The sequence below is a fragment of the Pogona vitticeps genome, chromosome 1, assembly GCF_051106095.1.
Source record: "Pogona vitticeps strain Pit_001003342236 chromosome 1, PviZW2.1, whole genome shotgun sequence".
In the NCBI taxonomy this organism is placed as follows: Eukaryota; Metazoa; Chordata; class Lepidosauria; order Squamata; family Agamidae; genus Pogona; species Pogona vitticeps.
Window position 1 is genome coordinate 291,489,194 of NC_135783.1, and position 21,823 is coordinate 291,511,016.

General features: G+C 44.0%; 1 protein-coding gene and 1 long non-coding RNA gene across 2 annotated transcripts in view; one reads left to right on the top strand and one right to left on the bottom strand.

Moving 5' to 3' along the window:
- The first annotated feature begins 403 nt into the window (after positions 1–403).
- On the top strand, positions 404–723 carry LOC144587974 (uncharacterized). Its single transcript, XR_013543243.1, has 2 exons — positions 404–535; positions 578–723. It is a non-coding gene; the product is annotated as an uncharacterized LOC144587974 (long non-coding RNA).
- Positions 724–7,443: 6,720 nt separating this feature from the next.
- Positions 7,444–21,823, bottom strand: part of CHRM4 (cholinergic receptor muscarinic 4) — a 62,159-nt gene continuing 47,779 nt past the window's right edge. Inside the window, exon 2 of the mRNA XM_020798829.3 lies at positions 7,444–10,698. Coding sequence (XP_020654488.1) covers positions 9,245–10,698 — 1,454 coding nt within the window. The 3' untranslated portion in view covers positions 7,444–9,244. The remainder of the gene's footprint in view (positions 10,699–21,823) is intronic.

The following is a 21,823-nucleotide window of genomic DNA, read 5'->3' on the forward strand; positions in this document are numbered from 1 at the left end:
ACCCTCCTTCTTTGGGTCCTACTTCTGTGTCAGGAACTGTACATCCATGAGCTAGAGAAGTAAATGGCTGTGTCAGGGGCCTGTAGCTAGCAAAGACACATTAAATCCCGTTATTACTGTAGGGGAGCATTGGTGTCACCCTGAGATGTCACTGAAGGGATATCACCACTCCAGTCTTGGCAACATTCAGAACGCCCAGAACAAACTGACAGACATTGTCTGGAGGGTCAGAGCAAGGAATGTGCTGTCCATTCAGATTTCCCTGTTGTATTTTCTAGGCTGAGAGAGTGAGATGCACTTACATGAGGATATTAAAAGCAACTCCTTCAGGCAAGGTGAGACTAAATACAGGGGTTGTTTGCCAGAAAGGAACTAGAATGAAATGGCATCAAGTTCCAGATACCTGTCAGCTTGCCAGACCCAAAAGAAGTGTCAAGGAAAGTGTGTCGCATAGCAGTTCTCTGAGGGCTTTGTATCTCGGGGTGCAGCACCTCACAGCAATTTGTGTCCCTCCACATTGTAGATCGTAAGTCCTGTTAGATCTGGCCAGGGTAGTGAGTGGTCATGGATGATGGAGGTTATCTTCAATACTATCGGGAGGTTCAAAAGTTGCCCATCTTTGAGATGTAGATGCTGATAGCCAAGCTAAAGGCGAATCTCACCAAAGAACCTACCTCTCTACTTTTTGAGAGCCAAATGCTAATAAATTGCTCAGCATATCAACTTCTCTCTGCCCTTGGAAAAGAAACTGAGAAAATTGTCTATTTGATGTTAAGTAAGAGGGACCCAAGCAAGTTGCTACTTTGCTGTCTCCCCCTTCCCTGCAAACATTTATATGTCAGAATTCTATAGGTTGTTTATGCCAGTTTATGCAGGGGCGAATTGCTGCTGGTTAAGAAGTCACCAGTTGTATTTCTTGTAATCAACTGCAAGACGTGGCACACTACATGGAATACCATTAACTAGCTGCAATTTGTCTCTGCAATGTATGCTATCGCACTTGTAAATATGTAAATAACCAGTAAGATGTTGCCCATGGTGTCTTAAGTCCAATAGTGCAACACCCAACTTTAAATAATTTTGCAAATATTTAAGAAAGAGCATTTAAAATTTATTTCAGAGGCTCTTGCTCAATTATAAACTCTTCAAGGGCAAAATACTGCTTGTAAAATAATAACCATCACAACAAATACTAGCTAGAATACTCTTCAGGCTACAGTACCCCTTTGCTATATGGTACTTGGTGGTGCTGCGGGCTAAACCGCAGAAGCCTGTGCTGCAGGGTCAGAAGACCAAGCAGTCGTAAGATTGAATCCACGCAATGGAGTGAGCGCCCGTCGCATGTCCCAGCTCCCGCCAACTTAGCGGTTCGAAAGCATGCAAATGCAAGTAGATAAATAGGGACCACCTCGGTGGGAAGGTAACAGCATTCCGTGTCTAAGTCGCGTTGGCCATGTGACCACAGAAGATTGTCTTCGGACAAAACGCTGGCTCTATGGCTTGGAAACGGGGATGAGCACCGCCCCCTAGAGTCGAACACGACTGGACAAAAATTGTCAAGGGGAACCTTTACCTTTACCTTACTTGTCTCCTGTATAACTTCCTTGCCTATCCTTTCTACTTTGTTCAGCAAAGACTGCAACATTGGAACCAGCTTTTAGTGTTGTGTTGCTCCCAAGAGCTTTCAGTTAGCTGTATTAGTGCTTCATCATGTAGCAGAATTTGGATCCTCCACCACAAAAGCTTAAGGAAATTAGTGGTGAAAATATAACCACTATGTTGCCAGCTGCTCCTAGGATTCCTTCAGTCCATTTCTGACCTGGGATATTTTCACATTGCCGCCGTCACTCAAGTAGTGAGTTGGCAGGTGCTTAATGAAGCTTTTGCAGCTTTCTCTCTAAAATGGTTTCCATTAAGGAAAAAAATGTTCTGGATTTTTTTTTCCTCCCACAGAAGCCCAAGGATACAAATGCAATTACATAAAGAGAACCTTTAAAGCATTTAAGTAAAATTGAACTTTGTATGTTAGGAAAAGAGAACAATGCCTCCTGCATTGCTTTCTCCTGCTGTTTAAGTGCAAAATATAAAATTTCAGTTGGGAAGCAGAATATTATTAAGAGAACATCTATTCCCATTTTTTTGGAAATCGCTGACATAACATCAATATTGGTTCATGTGAGAGCAGAAAGGGACCCCAAAGCATATTTGCCTTCATTTAGATCCAGTTTACTCTGATTCTTTATGTGATTAGATTTATAGTCCAATAAACAGGCTCCCCCAGCCTGCCACTCTCCAAAGGCATTGGACAACAACTCCCATCATTCCCAGCCAGTATTGTTGATTACCAATACATCTAGAAGGCAGCAGACTGGAGAAAGCTGATGCTAAATGAGGCCCTTGTCTCCGATGGTTTGTATTGGGTATTGTGAGAGGATAGCGAAAAGGTCAATTTTAATTTAGTATTACTGATTTTCTGCTGCCAGGATGATGCAGCACATGTTAGTGTCAGAATAACTTGGTTGGCGCAGAATACTGTGCATCCTGGCAAGTAAAAATCGGTTTAAACGTGTGATTCTGCTTCAGCCAGCAAAATGACTTGGGCTGACCTGGAATCCTAGTGTTAGAGCAAAATGTGTTGCTTATATACTGCCCCATAGCACTTAACGGACTCTCTGGGTGCTTTACAGTTTTATTACGTAGGCTACACATTGCCCGCCCCACCCCCAGCCACCAGCAAGCTAGGTACTCAATTTGCTGACCTCGGAAGGATGGAAAACTGAGTCAACTTTGAGCCAACTACTTGAGCCTGTCGGAAGTAGTTGCACTTGTAAATATGTAAATAACCAGTAAGACATATTTCCACCTCAGGCCATGAGTGGAGTCTTGACTGCAGTATGGCAGTTTAACCACTGCTCCATGAAGCTTAAATGGGCTTCCTCCCATTTAAATGTACTTCTGATTTCAGGCTGAGTATCAAATGTTCTGAAGAAAAACTAGGCCGTTTGAAATGCCTGGTACTTTCTCCCAGCCAGCCTGGCCCTCCTGTTGGGTAGTGTGACGCAGGCACTTCAACTGGCAGATGCTAAGATAGCAAGCAGCAGGGTGCGAGGGAAGGACAAAATTGGGTATCACACACCCTCCTTTAAATGCCTTGATACCGCCTGCTTCCTTCAGCTACATTTTAGACAATGCCTTGTTTCCAGTATTTGCAATAAGATTCCTTTGCTAGTCTGCTCAGTTTTTGAATATGGAATGAGTAGGAGAGGCATTTTGTTATTCCTTGTCAGTGAAACGTTTCAGACCAGCCTTGCTCCCAACATCATCTTTTGGGATATCTCCTGTATCCAGCATATAGGTGGACAGAATGTTAGACTAGAACTCAGAGGAACTGGATTCAAATCCCTGCTTGGCCATGGAAAGTCACTTGTGGTGGGGTAGCAGTGGTAAACCACTCCTTGAACATCCCACATACTTCAAATGACCTGCAAGGCTTGTTGAAAGTCAAAAGGTACTTAACAGGTACAAAAAGTTAAAAAACAAATGTTTTGCACATGTCCTATTAAAATATGCTCTTCTTTCCTCTGCATTCAATGTGAGTGGGCTAATCTGAAGAGCAACCCTTTTGCCTTTCTTTTAGTGTCATTGTAGTCTTTCTTCTACTGTCATTGTAGTCCATCCTTTCTGAGGATAAGTGAAGGTCAGCCCACTTTCACCTGACTTCTCTTACGCCCTTGCATCTTTGCCTTCATGGGGGATATCATGTCCCCAAAGGCCAAGTGCCATGAGCTGGGAAGCTCCACATTAAAGAAGAGGCAAAAAATAGCCATATAATCCATGCATAGCAAGAAAAGTCCAGGGTGAGCTATAAATTTGTTGAATCACTAAAAAGATACAAAAGAGGGGGCTTTTCAAGTCCTCCAGCACAAAGAACTTCCTGCCCCCTACCAAATGTGGCAAGATGTTTTCGCTCCCTTCTTGAAAGCCATTGCTAAACTAGAGTGAAGATTGTCATTCCAGCACAAAAGAAATGTGTCTAGATATCAGTTTACAGTGTCCCACCCCCACCCCACTCCAGACAGGAAGCTTATTTGTAAAGAGGAACATTACATTTAGTTGCCCCACTGGGTTAAAAAGTCCATTAAAAAGCTAAACCAATAATCATAATTAGACATAGTGGTTGAATGAGACAGAACTCTCCGAAAAAACCTTTCTCTGGAGTGGGATTTTTATAACAGCTATGCCTGAAGAAGAGATGTAAACAACCCAAAGAGCCTATCTTGTTTGCAACCTTTGGGGAGTTCCAGGCCCAGCCTAGATTTTCTCCCCAAATTCAACGCGTCCTCACCCTCGGTGTTGAGTTTAGCTGACAATTCTGTACAAGTTATCCAAGCTGGCTCTATGTACCTAGGAGTGTTGGCCTTTTGGAAAATTTGTTTTGGGGGAGCATTTGTTACAAAATTCTGAGAGTCATAATCCAAAAAAATAACTTTACCTCTTAGCTACGCTCACCTCCCCCCCCCCCCCGGATCTTTCTGTTCATGCAAGGACAGTTGCTTGAATGTCCGCCCATCCCTCCTCTTCCTCTCTGTGCACCTCTTCCCTAGAAGGAACAAAATCCTAGCCCCAGGCTCCCCAGCTCCCTGGAATTCCTCAGTTAATGCTGCCTAATTGCTACCAGACTTAGTGAGGCAGGGCTAGACATGCTGCAGCAGGACTGGAAGTAGACAAAAGGGCAGGACAAACAACTTGCCAGGCCATCACCAGCTCTCCTGGGCAATTGCTCTGGGTGGCTTCTCTGGAACGGCAGGGGATATTCTTCTGGAAGGTGAAGGGCCCCAAGTGTCAACAAGCACCTTGCTCCTGGGGCAATGAATCATGGAAGCGGAAGGGGGGGTCTCCATTCTGTGGGATTCCCAGAACCCCACAGCTAGCATAATCATTAGCTGTCCTAGCTGAGGGATTCTGTAATCCATTTTTAAAAACTTTTCCAACCTTTGACTCTGGACCATGTAAATATACCATTTTCCCCCAGAGTAAAAACAGTAGCAAAGATTCCCCCCTTTTATTACTTGTTTTCAGCATCCCTTTTTTCATCAGTGCACTGTATTCCTGCACTCATTTCAGGACAAACACAAGGGAATTTTCTTCACACAACACATAAGCTACAGAATTCAACCCATTTAAAAAATGTAGCAGCTGCCACCAGCTTGGAAAGCTTTGAAAAGAGGATTAGACTATCAATGGCTACCAGTGGTGGCAGATGCTTATTACCTTCCATCTCAGCAGCTGGGGGGACATGAGCAGGAGAGGGTGACTGAATCCCCTCAAGTGGCCAAGTGACTGCTACAAGAACAGCAGGCTGCATGAAACAAAATATTCCTATCCCACTCTGTAAGTTTAAACATAGTGTGAAAATAATTTTCAACAGAGGTTCTCAAAAAAAAATCCCTACATGTTCTTGAATACAACTCCTGAGGGCAATGGATACTAGCAAGGATGAGTGGAAATCAGTAGTCATGGAACACCTGGGGTCACAAGTCTGGGAACTATTTGGTTTAAAATAAAGGAACATGAAAATACTTGTAATTTACCAAAGCAACATGAAAGCATGAACCTAAGACAGGCCTTTAGTCCGAGCCAGAAAACCTTTTTATGCAGAGATGGGGAACATTTAGCCCTTGATATATTGCTGAACTATCATTCTCACCATTCAGCATTGGCTACGGTAGCAAAGACTGACTTATCTGATGGGAGTTACAGTGTGTCAACATCTGGAGGGCCACACATTTCCCTTTGCTGTTCTAGTGATAATCTTAGGATGTGCTGCACCTAATACCAATGCTCCCACTTTATTGACTAAGTAGGGCTCCTGGATTGCAAGACATCTATCCATAACACCTCATGGTCCAAGCAGGGAGATACCTAACCTTGAAATTTTGGGGTGATGCACCCCCTTCTATTAGCTTCTATCACCATGCTTCTATCTGCTGCTAATGATTCTTTCTTGGCCTATTCTGCATGTGTTTCATTTGTCTTGAAGATGCCTAATAGGAACTAGCAAAATGCAGACCCAGTATTGTGAGTGTGGTAGTAGACTGAAGTGTTGCAAAGAAACTGATGATACCAATGGAGGGGTTGTTGTTTAGCAGTTCACCCACTCAGATGAATCCCTAAGGATTCTGGTTCCGAGTTTGAGGGAGTTGGGGGAAGATTCTTATTGACTCAGCTTTGTCATTTAGAGGTTCAGGTGAACTCCAGCAACTTTCATTGATTTCATCTACAGTAATAAAATACATCAACATCCTTCCCTGGATAGAGAGGGCCCTGCCACAGCTGCCCATGTTTCTGGTAATCAGACTACGGTGATGTTTTGTATCTCCCCTTTGGACTATTAAGTGCTGTGTTACTAACTGGAACTGATGGGTGGCTTGATCAGTTTAGGCTTGAACTGTATCGCCTCCTAGACAGAGGGTTAGTAATTTGAAGGGCTGGTTTTAATCTTTAAAGCTTTATACAGCTTGAACCAAATTACTTGAAAAGCACCCCTCCTTCTCCTTTCTGCATCTACCTGGATCTTAGGATAATCTTCAAGTGCTTCCTTGGGTGAGGTCGGTAGCTACCTGAAACAAGGGCCCTCTCGGCAGGGGCTCCTCAGCTGTGAAACAACCTTGCTTGAGAGATTTGCCTGCAACTCCCTCTCTCTGGTCTTTCAGCACTGGGGGAAGTGATTCTTCTTCCTCTGGGCTTTTTTCAAAATTGTGAGGCCCCACATGTACATGTTTTGATTTGGAAAGCAAATGCGGGAAAAGAGGAATGGAGGATCACCTAGTGATGCGAGGCTTCTCCTTTCCAATTTATCACACATTATCTATTCTGAGGGCATTTCAAGGTGCAGGGAGCATTTGCAGCAAAATGCATGTACATGCCTTGAATCAAGCATGGCACATGCTTGCATTATCTTTAACCGCCTGGCCAACCACGCCCATCCGCTGTTCTGGCTAACAGTTTTTCCTTACCTCAGTTCCCATAATTTTTCCTTGTCTTACTTTCCATAAGCTTGCTTGACACACTGTATACCTGTACAGTGTAGGGATGGGGAAAATGTGACCCTGCAGAAGTTCCCACACTTCAGCTCCTTTTCTAGCCAGCATAGCCATGTTATGAAGCATGCTGGGAAGTGTAGTTCAGCAACACCTACAAGTTCCCCATCTCAACTCTATAGCCCATGATCAGTAGAGCAGAGATTACAAAGGATCCATCCTGTGATCCTAGCAATTATTTAAAAATCTCCTAAATGATGACAACAGCAGACTAATCCGCTCTAGATTTTGCATGCTGTTCTGTTTAACCACCTAAAATGCATCAAATGCCTGCATGTGGTTACCTCAAGGGATTAATGTCTGGAATTTGGCTCTTGACAAGAACTGACCAAAAGATCTGACATACGTAGTACAATTACTTTATTCGTTTACATGGGTCTCATTGTAGCTGTAACAATTTAAAAAAAAAAACCTGCAAGGCATTTTGGGAACTATTATGCAAATTATTCTAAAGGCAGTGGCAAGGTGGCGGCTGCCTCCCCAGCAGAATGAAGCAGCAGCCAAATACAATGGCATCTCTCCAGCTGAGAGCCCTTCACCATGATATGGAGACTTCCATCCAGTCATCTGGCACCAGCCCAGTCTAGGTCAGGCCGTGGATTTCTGCCCTCAGGGTTCTGACGCGCTTATGAAATCTGGAGAAGCTTGATGGCATTGAAGACGAAACATGAATATTCTGGGATTTAGGTTGTACACTTACACCGAAGCCCACATGCTGAGGACTCCATGACAACACTGGCTAGAAAGGATGTAATATGTCCATTTACAAAGCTCAAGGACTATCTTCTCAGTATGCCCTCAGGCACTTGGAGCAGAAGGGAAAGGGGATAGGGGAGAGGGAGTGCCTGTTTTCCTCCTCTAGCACCTGCCCATAGGATCCTCTTATCAGAATCACAAACTGAGTCACTCAAGAAAATGTCCCTCAGGTGACCCGTTGGAATAAGAAGGAAACATTGTGCAGGAAATATCTCTTAAAAAAAAAAAAAAGGTAACAGAAGCCAAGGGCGTGGAGGAGGAGGGCTCTGGATACATCAAAGACTCCACACATCCATGGAAAGACTCCCCAGTGCAGGAATCTTCTCCCACTGCAGATGCTCCGTGAATCTTCTCCTCAGACTCTGCGGCCTTGAGGACTGCCAGCCTTAATGCTGGCACAAGTATCTTCACAGAAGCATTCCCTCGGCATGTGGTCAAAGAAGTTGTGGTACAGAAAGGTTGCAGTGGTTTGTGTGTATCTGGGCCTTATTTTTCAGTATGACTTCAGGTGTCATTGTTTTTATCCACACAGAAACAAGTCTCTCCGTCCAGCCATCTGCCTGACGCATCTGCCTGCTACAGGGAGCTGAAGAGGTGCCGAGACATGTTGTCAATTCTTTAGAAAGCCTCTTAATCAGGCAAGCTGGTTAAGTGGTAGGAGTATTCCCTGAGGGGAACAAGTCCCTTGAATCCAGAAGGACACTGGAAACTTATTTGGCCAAAGTGCTAAAAATTTATGGCAGTAAGCAGTCGTTCTGCCACCTCTTCTGAGCATGCCCAACAACCAGGAAGAAGAGCCAGCTTGGTGACCTGTAACGAGACAGTCTCTGTTTTCCCCCTTCCGTTGTTGATGAAATTACTTAGCATGAATTCTGCCACTTCCTAGTCACTCTCACACACACTCTCAGCCACACACAAGTGCCAAGACTTCATGGCATCCAAGGGATGGAGGCACATGTTGGCACAGCCCATTTCCTTATACCATCCCATGCACTGGCATGCCCACCAACAAGGGGCTCTCTTTATCCAGAGACATCAAAGGACCACGACAGTCCAATCAGTATTTCTGGAGGAAGGAGGCAGGGGGTGGGATCCACTACCCCTGTCCAGTTAAATAGTGAGACTTTTCTGCAGCATCTAATCCCTGATTTCCTCCTCCTTTGTCTTTTGGAGAAGCACAGTCAGGGGTCAAATAGGTGAAAGAGTTGCTTCATGTTTAGCAGCGCATAAGAATACGGATAGGTGTTGTGTGTCTTTGTTTTTAATTCTGCATTTGTTGAAAGGTTCTGACTGAAATCAAATGGTATAGCTAGAACAGTACAATTGTCTGATGTGAGAATAGAAGAAGTCTCCACAACAGCTCTGCCAAGCAGTCTCTAGATTCCAAATTATCTTGCAGTGCCAATATTCCTGTACTGACACATAAGAAGATGCTTAAAGGTTTTCTTGAAAGTAGCATTGCAAAGGGCATAACAAGCAGGGTTGATGGTACTGTTGACATAGCACAGCCAGTACCCAATGGACCACACCGTGTCAGGGACACAGTAGTCGCAGAAGGTATTGATGAGGACCATCACATTATAAGGTGTCCAGGTCACAATGAAGGCAAGCAAGATGGCAAAAATGGTCCGGGTGACCTTCTTCTCCCGGGCTGCCATTTGGCGCTTCTTTCGGACCTGACTCCTAGCAATGCTGGCAAACTTCCTGGCAACGTTAGCTGGACGGCTGTTTGACAAGGTGATCGGAGTAGAGCTGGCTTCTTTGTCTGCAACAATTTCAATGGCAGTGACACATTCAGTGCCGGTTTGCTTAGTGACGATCTTAATTTTGGACCACTTTGAGGAAGGGTTCATGCGTGGGAGGGCTGGGCTTTGCCCTTGATCTGCTGGCACAACGTCCAACATCTGCTTCTCTTTATTGGTCTGGGTGATGCTGACTGTGCTGGATTCATTGGAGGTTTCTTTCTCCTCTTGATGGCCCGTAGTCTCCGATGGTTGCAGGGGTTGCTCTTCTAACTTCCCATTTTTTGCCTCCTCTTTCACCTCCGCTACTTTTTTAGGAGAGTTGTTGTTGTTCTGCTTGACTAAGGGGCTTTTCAAAAAACTGAGAGGCTTAGGCCTCTTCTCTTTCTTGCTTTCGGGCTTGTGCCTCCTCACACGGCTCCGGCTGGCCAGCGAAATGTGGATGTACAGCACGGTCATGATGACTACTGGGAGGTAGAAGGCTGCAATGGCTGTGCCAAAAGTCACCGCTGGATTGGAGAGGAACTGGATGTAGCACTGCCCTTCCGAAACGGTCCTCTCCCCAACAATGAACTGCCAAAACAAGATGGCAGGTGCCCAGAGGATAAAGGACAATATCCAAGCCACGGCAATCATCAACCCTGCCATTTTGGTTGTCCTCCTAGCTGGGTAGGTCAGTGGCTTGGTGACACAGAAGTAGCGATCAAAACTGATAATAAGCAAGTTCATGACAGAGGCATTACTCACCACATAGTCCAGAGCCAGCCAAAGGTCACAGACCACAGCCCCAAGTGGCCAATAGCCCTTGATAATGTAGACTGTGTAAAGGTTCATGGAGAAAACTCCTATTATCAGGTCAGCACAGGCCAAGCTGAAAAGGAAGTAGTTGTTGACAGTCTGGAGCTGGCGGTTCACCTTGATGGACAGCATGACCAAGATATTCCCAACCACAGTGACAAGGCTCAATGAACCCGTCACTGTGCCTATGAACACCATCTCCACAGTCTTATACTTGGCCGTGCTCTCCTTGGAGAAGTTGTCACTGGTGAAGTTAGCCATTCTGACCAGCCCAATCTGAGAAGAGAAGTTGTATGGAGAGTCTGCAGAAAGAGAAGGAAGAAGAAAGGAAGGGATAAAGACATGGGAGAAATAATATATATATATGCATTATTCACTTAGGACAACCAGTGTTGTGTAGTGGTTAGGATGTCAGAGTAAGACCAAGGAAGACAAAGCAGAAATCCTCATGCAGCCATGAAGATTTGGGGCTCTTCACTTGGGCTCATCAGGGCTTAACTTACGACACCTCGCTGTGAGGATAAAATAGAGTTCATTGAAGGAAAGGCAGGTGAAACAAACAAAAACAAAATAATAAAAATTATTTGTTTTGAAGAGGAACGTTCAAAATGTCTTGTCACTATTTCTTTGCATCAAAATTTTAACACAAAGAGACACTGAGTAATGTTTGATACGATATTTCTCTTTGTAGATCATCTCTGGTTTTCATAGAACCCTCTTCCCCTCCACCATTGCATATTTTTATTAAAAAAGAAACTTTCCCACAGGCAAATTGAATGGAAACACTCTTCATTTATCATTACCACAACATTTGTGTTTCCTAATGTCCCATTTTGTCCTGAAAATAATCTTCAAAGGTCTTTCTTTCTTCCTTCCTATCAGAGTGTTGCACAATTTAATACTAATAAAGAAAGACTTTTGAAGATTATTTCAGGGCAAAATGGGACATTAGCAAACACAAATGTTGTGGTAATGATAAATGAAGAGTGTTTTCAAAGGTAAATTAGGCAGATAAACAGTAACTGGACACATTTCATTCACTGTGCTTCTGGCGCAAAAAAGCAAGACTTATTCATCTCCCATTCTTTCTAAGTGAATCATGTTCAGGCAATGCAGTGGAGGCTTGAAACTAAGGAAAGCTAGGGAGAACTGTGTTCAGATTCACCCAGTCAGTATAGGATGACAGTGGATCAGATACTATCAACAAGCCTAACCTAACTCACAAAGGCTAGACACCAATTCTTCGAGATATCAGGAGACAAACCTGAGACCAGGAGGAGCACATTTGTTATGTAAGAGGGGCAATTGTAATGTAAGAGAACATAAGAAGAGCCCTGCTGGATCAGGTCAAGGGCCCATCTAGTCTTGTAGCTCACAATGGCCCCACCAGATCCCTCTGGGAGCACAAGAGAACACTACATACCTGTCTCCTGATACCCCTCCCCTCCATCTGGCATTTTGAGGTACCTTCCTTCTAAGCCTGGAGATTATACATCCCCATCATTGCTTGTAACCTGTGATGGACTTTACTCCAGAAATCTGTCCAATCCCCTTTTAAAGGCATCCAGGCCAGATGTTATCACCACATCCTGTAGCAAGGAGTTCCACAGACTAACAACACGCTGGGTCAAGAAATATTTTCTTTTGTCTGTTCTCACTCTCCCAACAATCAATTTGAGTGGATGTCCCCTGTTTCTGGTATTGCATGAGAGGGAAAAGAGCTTCCCTCTATTCACTTTAGCCATCCCCCTGCATAATTTTATATATCTCAGTCATGTCATGCCTCAGGTGCCTTTTCTCTAGACTGAAGAGCCCCAAACATTGTAGCCTTTCCTCATAATGGAGGTGCCCCAGCCCAGTCATCATTTTAATCACTTTCTTCTGCATGTTTTCCAGTTACACTATGTCTTTTTTGAGGTGTGGCAAAGAGAACTGTATGCAATACTCCAGATGCATTATAATGCTGACTGTCTTATTTTCAGTCCCCTTTTTAATGATACCTAGCATGAAATTGGCCTTCTTCACTGATGCCACACACTGGGTTGACACTTTCATCAAGCTGTCCACCAGCACACCAAGAACTCTTTCCTGATGCGGTTAAGAACCCATTAACGTTTTTATTTTTTGCCCCAATATGCATTACTTTACGTTTTCTTATATTGGTGGTGCTGCAGGCTAAACCGCAGAAGCCTGTGCTGCAGGGTCAGAAGACCAAGCAGTCGTAAGATTGAATCCACGTGACGGAGTGAGTGCCCGTCGCTTGTCCCAGCTCCCGCCGACCTAGCAGTTCGAAAGCATGCAAATGCGAGTACATTAATAGGGACCACCTCGGTGGGAAGGTAACAGCGTTCCGTGTCTAAGTCGCGCTGGCCATGTGACCACAGAAGATTGTCTTCGGACAAAACGCTGGCTCTATGGCTTGGAAACGGGGATGAGCACCGCCCCCTAGAGTCGAACACGACTGGACAAAAATTGTCAAGGGGAACCTTTACCTTTACCTTTTACCTATATTGAAACACATTTGCCATTTTGCTGCCCATTCTCCCAGTTTGGAGAGATCCTTCTGGAGCTCTTCACAATCCCTTCTGGTCTTCACCACCCAGAAAAGTTTTGTGTCTCCAGATCATTGATGAACAGATTGAAAAGCACCAGTTCCAGGACAGATCCCTAGGGCACATGGATCTTCACCTCTCTCCATTGTGAAAATTGCCCATTGACACCTACTCTCTGTTTCCTGGTTCCCAACCAATTCTCAGTCCATAAGAGGACCTGCCCTCTTATCCCTTGACTGTGGAGTTTTCTCAGCAGCCTTTGGTGAGGGTCCGTGTCAAAAAACCTTCTGAAAATCCAGACAGACAATATCCACTGGTTCGTCCGCATCCACATACCTGCTGACCTTTTCAAAGAATTCTAAAAGGTTTGTGACACAAGACTTCCCCTTACAGAAGCCATGCTGATTTTCCCTCAGCAAGACTTGTTCTTCTATGTGTTTTTTAAGATTTTATCTTGGATTAGGCTTTCCACCATCTACCATGGAACAGACGTTAGGCTAACCGGCCTGTAGTTTCCCGGGTCCCCTCTCCTTCTCTTTTTAAAGATTGGCATGAATTGTGCTATCCTCCAGTCCTCTGGCACTGTGTCCGTTTTAATGGACAAGTTGCATATTTTAGTTAAGAGATCAGCAACTTCATTTCTCAGTTCCTTAATAACCCTTGGGTGGATGCCATCTCGGCCTGGTGACTTGTGGATCTTCAATTTATCAATTAGGAGAAAGCTTGTGGATTTATGCACTTTGGCCCAACTGGCACAGCTGGGAATAGGTGGCGATGAGTGCTCAGGCTTCAAAGCTGTCTCACACAAAAACCCATCTCCTTTTCCAGTCTTACTCTCTCAGAGACTTGTCTCCCCACCTGGAAACCTGGAAAAGCTGTAGCAATTTCCTGAGACTTTACCTGTTGCTCAGAGACCCGACAACCCTAACTATTGCAGAAGATGGTAGTGGTGTCCAGCCACTTGAATTTCTCAGGGGAAAAATAGGCTACCTGTGCATGATAAATGAAGTGAACAGTAAATATTACCAGGGTTTTGCAACAGTGAGTTAACAGTGTATCACCAAGTTGGCTCAAAGGATCCCCGAGAAAAGATCAAGTGGAAATCTTTCTCTCCATCTAGCAGACAACAGCCAATAAGATGTCAAAATTGTCCTGAGATTGTTCCACATACATTCTGCAGACAGGGCCTGATAGAACTGGTGTTTCCTCTAAATAAAAACACCCTCTTTATAGCAATGCAATGGAAGCAAGAAGGCTAATGAACCTAGTCTTTTCCTTGGTGTGCCAGTATTAGAAATGCACGGAGGGAGCTTTCTCCAAGGAAAAGAATTTAGCTATGTAACTTTGCCTCCCCTACACCAGCATTCAGAATTTCTGTGGTCCAAGAACAGTTTTTGTAATTTATCTACTTTCTGGGTGAAATAGACCTATTGAGAGCTACTGTGGATTTGTGAAGGCTTTCACGGCCGGGATCTAATGGTTGTTCTGGGTTTTTCGGGCCCTTTGGCCATGTTCTGAAGGTTGTTCTTCTTAATGTTTTGCAGTCTCTGTGGCCAGCATCTTCAGAGGACTGGGGTAGGAACTCTGTGCTCTGGTGCAATTTGTTTGGGAGTTGTTTGCCGGCCACAGAGACTGGTGAAATGTTAGGATGAATAACCTTCAGAACATGGCCAAAGAGCCTGAAAAACCCACAACAACCAACTACAGTGGTGCCTCGCTTAACGAGTGCACCGTTTAACGAAGAATCCGTATAGCGATCCCCCAAAAGGGATCGCTATACGGATCTGCCCCAATCGCAGCACTCGCTTTGCGACGATTGGGGCATCCGGCGGCCATTTTGGAGCCGCCGAACAGCTGATCGGCGGCTCCAAAATGGCCGCCGCATGACCCGAAATGGCCCCTATCAGTGTTTTCGCGCCCTCCCCTTGCTTACGGAGGTCGCGAAAACGCTGCGGGGGGGCATTTCGGGTCATCCGCGGCCATTTTGGAGCCGCCGATCAGCTGATCGGCGGCTCCAAAATGGCCGCCGGACGCGAAAACATCGCTGGAGGGGTAAGTTTGGACGCTTATTGGAACGCATTAAACTAAGTTTAATGCGTTCCAATAGGCTTTCCTTACCCGCACAGCGATGTTTTCGTATAGCGAAGGTTAATCCAGAACGGATTAACCTCGCTATACGGGGCACCACTGTATTGTGGATTATTTGATTATACAATCCACCTATTTTTGATTGTTTAATTATATAGTTAGCCACTAGGTGGCACAAGACAGAGTTGCATTCTACCTGATCAGGAATAACTGCTGCTGTTCCACTCTTGTGTGTGTGTGTGTGTGTGTGTGTCTGTCTGTCTGTCTGTCTGTCTGTCTGTCTCTCTCTCTGTGTGTGTGTGTGTGTGTGTGTGTGTGTGTGTGTGTGTGTGTGTGTGTGTGTGTGTGAGAGAGAGAGAGAGAGAGAGAGAGAGAGAGAGAGAGAGAGAGAGAGAGAGAGATGTTTTTGTGAAACTTCCTGATTGATTCCCCTAGACCAAGCCAGTGTTGCCCGAACTGAGCCCAGATAATCCACCCTACAACTGCCACAATGGCCTACAACTGGCCATGCTAGCTAGTGGCATTTGTATTCCAAAATATTTGGAAAGGCCAAATTGGAGAGGGCTATAAGCATTCCATGGCATTAAACAACAACAACAACAACAGGACCAGCCCTGCCATTAGGCAGACTGAGGCAGCCACCTAAAATAGCCAGATGCACAAGAAGACAGGATGCATGCAGCTTAACAATCGTGCAGAAGGGTGGAATTTTAGCAAACATCTCTCAATTGCCACAAAAAAGCAAAGCAAGAAAGTAAATTGTGCCACTTATATACTGCTCCACAGTGCTTAAAGCATTATCTGGGTGGTTTACAATTTAACTATGCAGGCTACACATTGTTCTCCCACCTCCCCAGTAACCTGGGTACTCAATTTCCTGACCTTGGAAGAATGGAAGGCTGAGTAAACCTCAAGTCTGGGATTGAACCTAGGATTGAACCTGGATCATGAACATAGTTTTGGCTGCAGTACTGCAGTTTAACCTCTGCACCACTAGATGAAATTTCTGTAACTTCACAGTCTTGATTTTTTCCCCCCCTGCTGGACCTATAGCTACTTCAGATAAGATATTGGATGTCAGAAAAGGGCAGCACGTTACCAGCCACTCTTGTCATCACAGTATTTTTTACTAGCTTGTGGGATTTTTGGCCTCAGGTTCCAAAATAAATGGCCTAATCTGAGGTATGATGCTGCTAGACTTGCGTGAATGTGTGAAGAGGTGTCATTGATGCTGGACTTTGGACAGCAAAAAGTCTTGGGTTGGCCCTACTGCTCAGGCTTTTGGAGATCTTGCCCATCTTAGGAGATGTGGTCTGACACCTTACAGAATGGCATCTGTGCACGGAGGTGTCCTGAGTCCTGGAAAGCATCTTAACCTAACCATGTTATGTTCAGGAAGCAGTTGGGGGAAGGGCAGCGAGGCCAAATGAAGGAACCAGTGTCCTTTTCTCTTCCTCTTGGGACTGTCAACTCCTCCAGAACAGTTCTGTCTCTTTAAGCCCCAGCATTTTCCCAGTCCAGATGTTATCTTTAACTAATGCCTGAAAAAGCTTTCTCTGCTGTTCCCATCTGCCCTCAAATCCCCTTTGCCTTCTCCACAGAAGCTATTTATGGCAGCCATTTGTATGGTGGACTGGACCAGTCTCAGAGGTACTTCACAATCTTGTTTTTTTTTTTTAATTATTTCATGAGATTATGCAGATGTACAGAACTCCATGAAAGAACATAAAGCAAGACCAAGTTAAACAAAAGTTGGATAAACTTGCCTCTGGCCAACACTCATGGGGTTTGCTTGGGGAAGCCTGCCCTCTGCTGGCTGGTCCTATGTTGTGCCATTATAGTCCAACTCCACCCTAGAGGTTCTCTCTTGCCTCCTTTTCCTTGGTCTCAGGAAGGGAAGACCCAAAGTATTCTCTGTGCAAACTGGGGAAATATACACCACTTGCCTGTGAGCTGTTGTTTCATTCAGCACATGCTTAAGGTTTCCTGTTTTATCCAATTAAACTAGTTCCATTTCCCCTGTCTTTTGTACATGCGATACAAAAATCCAAAGCTGTCAGGACCATGGCATTTCTGGCAGACTCTGTGGGGTTGTAGTGGTACCTTTGCCATCCCTGCGATTGTCTGCAATATCATTTGAACAGATTTCTTTACCATGTAGGGCCCAAACCACAGCCTATCCTGTGGCTTAGGGCAGCTGCACGCATGCACGCGCACACAGACACACACAGACACAGACACACACTTCCTCCTTGTTGTCCCACTGGAGCAAAAGCTACAAGTGGACCAAACTCTTTCTCTCGACCCATTTCCTATGTACCCACACCTTAGAAGTAACATGTCGCAAATAACAATATTAACCATGAGGGGTCCAGTTTAAAAGCATAACAACATTCCTTTTGTGAATAACATAATGGCAACACTGTTCCTCCTTTCCACATTATAAGTAAAGGTTACTGTTCCTCCTTCTTGCTGAGTTTGTGTGTGTAAAAAGGCTTTCTTGATGGATTTTGCAGGCATATTTTCAAATGTTAGGCCTTCCTGCCTTTTCTAAAGACAGCCTGGGGAGAGCAAATCTGTTTCACCTGTGTTATCCATTGGAGGGTGAGCATCACGGGGTATAGTTCTTAGCATTTTCTGCCTGAAAATGCTGAAATTGCCTCTGAATAAGGAACGTTTCTGAGCTGCGATTAGTTTGGAATCCCATTTATTTGAACCAGAACAGAGAACCTGTTCCTTCTGCTGTTGTTGGTGAGTGGGGACCAATACAATGTCAATTATTGGCTCAGTAGCGCTTTTATTTTATTATTTCATTTTGTTTTGTTTCTGTGTTGCCTTTTTCCCATAAAGGGATTCAAGGGTACCTCACAATAATTGCAACACAAGTAAAGGTGAAAAGGCAATAAATGGCAAATACACAATAAAAACCAATTAAAAACATAGGATAATGTAAACAACTGATCACTAGAAGAACATTTAAAAATTGTAACCACCATTTTGGGGAGAGTCTACTTTTGATGCTCAGTGTGGTTGTTAAAAGTTTGTTTAAAAAGAAATGTCTTTACCTGATGCTGGAAGGACAAGAGAGAGGCTGCTAACCGACCTCCAAAGGGGAAAGGGATCAACACTGCTTATTACCCAGTTGATGAATTTTGCCTGAGGCTTGTTTTCCAGTCAAGACAGGCAGTATGGCTGTGAACTGCCCTTTGCCACAGTCTTTCTATGACATCTATCTTGGAAAAGAAAGGCAGGCTGTCTGGGTGGCAGGCATCTGCTCCCTCTTATTCTTATGCTATTGCAGAGCTGTTTTGTTGGAGTCAGAAAGCAGAATCACAACAAGTCTTAAGAAGAGAGTGAGCAGATTCCATTGCTGCTACCAGTCCTTAGTATTTTTAAAAACAGGGTACGTTCCTTGGTGCTAATTCCCTCCCAACACCCAAGAAAACCCCTTACAAATATGATTTGTGAGTACAGAGTTTGATATGATCAGCTTGTTATGTTTCTTGATATTTTCACCATGCAGCACCTTCCAAATCAACCTTCCATTTGTGATGTCTCAAATCCTCATAAGCAAATGGCATTAAATTGCCAGGCCCACATCAGTGGAGATTCAGCATGGTGTAGAATCTTGGAAAGAGTCTTGTTCTGGGCCATCCAGGTTTCCCCACTATACCACGGAACTGGGTGTCCTGCTACCAATCACCCTTTCCCAACACCTCCTACTTTACAGGGTTTTTGTGATGATCAAAAGGGGAGGAGAACAGAAATGTAAGCCACCCTGAGCTATGAAACGAAAGGTGGGACATGGCCAGCTATAGGGATGCTCTGAGTGAAGAGGTTACCTAGAGTACTGAAATGAGGTGAACCCCAAACTGAGCTGAGCTCAATAGTTGTTATTGCTGTCGTTGTTTGAATGTCTTAACTGCAGCGAACTATCAGGAAACAGAAACTGCTACAACATTTTAACAAGGTAAAGCCAGCGGTAGTTCTCCTGGGTTGCATAACACACTGCCGCTGCTCAAAAGTGACTTATCAAGCTTCATTTTGTGCAAATTGTGGCACAGTGATAGAGAAATCAAGGTTTTGAGCAATATCATTCCAAAAATAGTAGTCATCTTTTAAGAGCCACCCGTGGTACCTGACAAAGACTTCACTGGATCAGGTGGGACATTGCAAGCAGAGCATCACATAAGACACTGCTGGGGGGAAAAGCTACCCTAGAATGGCCTGTTATACTGCACAAACCATATGCTTGGATAACTCAGGAAAGCTGCAGGGCTACCAGGGGTGGGTAAGCGACTAGGTCAGTTTGCCCCAGTCCTTTACAGAACAAAGCTTCCAGTGCTTCAGTTTCTGTGCTTTCCGTTGGCCTGTGCCCTGATCTGTCATATCAGCACAGAGGGCAATTACACGTTCAGTACTTTGTGTTTGAAAGAAATGAGTGTGCTTTTTCACTTGATTATCCTCATGCATAACCTGTATTGTGGACAAGAAGCATTAGGACAGAATATGGGGAGACAAAATGATTTTCTGTAGGCAAAGGTGTCAGACAAGGGTGCAATCAGTACCCTTATGTGTTCAGTCTATACACAGAACCTATCATATAGAAAGCTGGACTAGATCCAGATTTTCAAATACTTGAAAGGCTGTCATACAGAAGAGGGGCAGGATCTGTTCTGGATCATCTCAGAGTGCAGGATATACAACAACGGGCTGAAGTTATAGGAAGCCAGATTTAGGTTGAATATCAGGAAAAAAACTCCTAACTGTTAGAGCAGTACAACAGTGGAACCAGTTACCTTGAGAGGTGGTGAGTGCTTCAACACTGGATACATTCAAGAGAAACTTAGACAACCACCTGGCAGATACAGTGGTGCCTCACAAGACGATTGCTTCGCATGACGACGAATTCGCTTTACAATGAGGTTTTTGGAGCGATCTTGCACTTCGTTTAACGATGTTTCCTATGGGCAATTTTTGCTTTACGATGTTAGGGACCTTGCCTCACAAGACAGTTAAATTTTAGGTTCCTGTTCTTCACTTTACGATGTTTTGACAGCTTGGTCTTGCTTCGCAATACGAGTCTTTTAATAGTCTCTGTTTCGTTAGACGGCTGTCTTCGCTTGGGAACCGCGTTTCGCTTAACGATCTTTCCTATGGCAATTTTCGCTTTACGATGACAATCCGTTCCCATTGGAACGGATTATCAGGTTTTCAATGCATTTCAATGGGAAAATGTGTTTCGCAAGACAATGTTTTCGCTTAACAGCGATTTTCGCAGAACGAATTAACATAGTCTTGCGAGGCACCACTGTATCCTATGATTTGTATTCCTGTATTGAACAGGAGGTTGAACTTGATGGCCTTATAGGCAGGCCCCATCCAACTTCACTATTCTATGAGTCTATGAAGGAGGAGTGAAAATTGGTGGAAGAAACATCAGTAATTTAAGACATGCAGATGACATCATCTTACTAGTAGAAAGCAGCAATGACTTGAAACAATTTCTAATGGAAGTGAAAGAAAAAATGCCAAAGCGTGACTGTAGTTGAATATTAGGAAGACAAAAATTATGACTGCAGAAGAACTACACAACTTTAATGTTGACAATGAAGAAACTGAAATTGTTAAAGATTTTGTATACCTTGGTTGAAATCTAGAGATACTAATATCACACAGAAGCCTCCTCTGACTCTCTTCTACAATCCCTCAAAGTTTGGTGAAGAGTGGGGTTCCCCCAAGCCAGCTGCTAAAGGGCACTTTCCTGGGGGACCCAGTTTGTGGGTGTATAACTCAGATGCCGAAACCCAATCTTCACCAATATTGGAGAGATTGTAGAGGAGAGTCAGGTGAAGATTCTGTTTGATTTGAGTGTCTCTAGGTGCTTGGGGTGGTGGATTTCTTGGGATGGTCCTCTTTAGAGGTGTATAACTCAGACATTGGACACTCAAACTTCACCAAACATGCAAGGCTTGTAAGAGGAGAGTCAGGGAATCCTCTGTGATTTTGCTGTCTCTAGGTGCCTGGAGGGGTATTTTATAGGGTTTTAAAGTAAAAAAATGAAATGACAAATCAATTCATCAGAAATATAAATCCGTTATTCGTGATTCATTGACCTTGACTAATCATGAATCAAAACTAATCACCATTTTTCCAGTTCATGCCCCTCTCTAGCGGATATGCATTTAAACTGGACTGAAATGGTTTCTTTGCTTTCTGAAAGTGACTGCTATTTCTAGGTCAGCTTTTCATTTTGGAGCTACATGCCAATTAGCTCATCTGTCTTCAGTTAGAATCTGCTCATTTTAATAGGTAACAGGCAAATGTTCTGACTGATGTGTCAGAAGAAAACTTGGAAATGACACTTTTTCCATAGATTTTTTTTCATTAGGTTTCATGGTCATTATATGTTTTCTGTGTACCTTTCATAGGTATTTTTGACCTTCAAGTACCTCATAGAGATGGCTCATGAAAAAGCACTGGTGGCTCTTAAGATCATCACTTGAAAGCCCAACACATCTTACAGATGAATGCATGAACTACATTATTTGAAAGTTCTCCTTGTGGTGAAGAATTTATAATGACTTGTTCATATTTGTACACTATCAATGCAAACAAGAAGTTATGAGTATTTATATGCAAATCAATCTTTGGTGGCTTATGATTAGACGTCTAGATAGCGCTGCTTAAGATACTATTGGGTGTGCCCAGCCACAGGTTATATGAATGGCACTGGTTAAGGATTCAGTCTGTTTTTTCTAAATCAAGATTAGGAAACTTCCAAGGA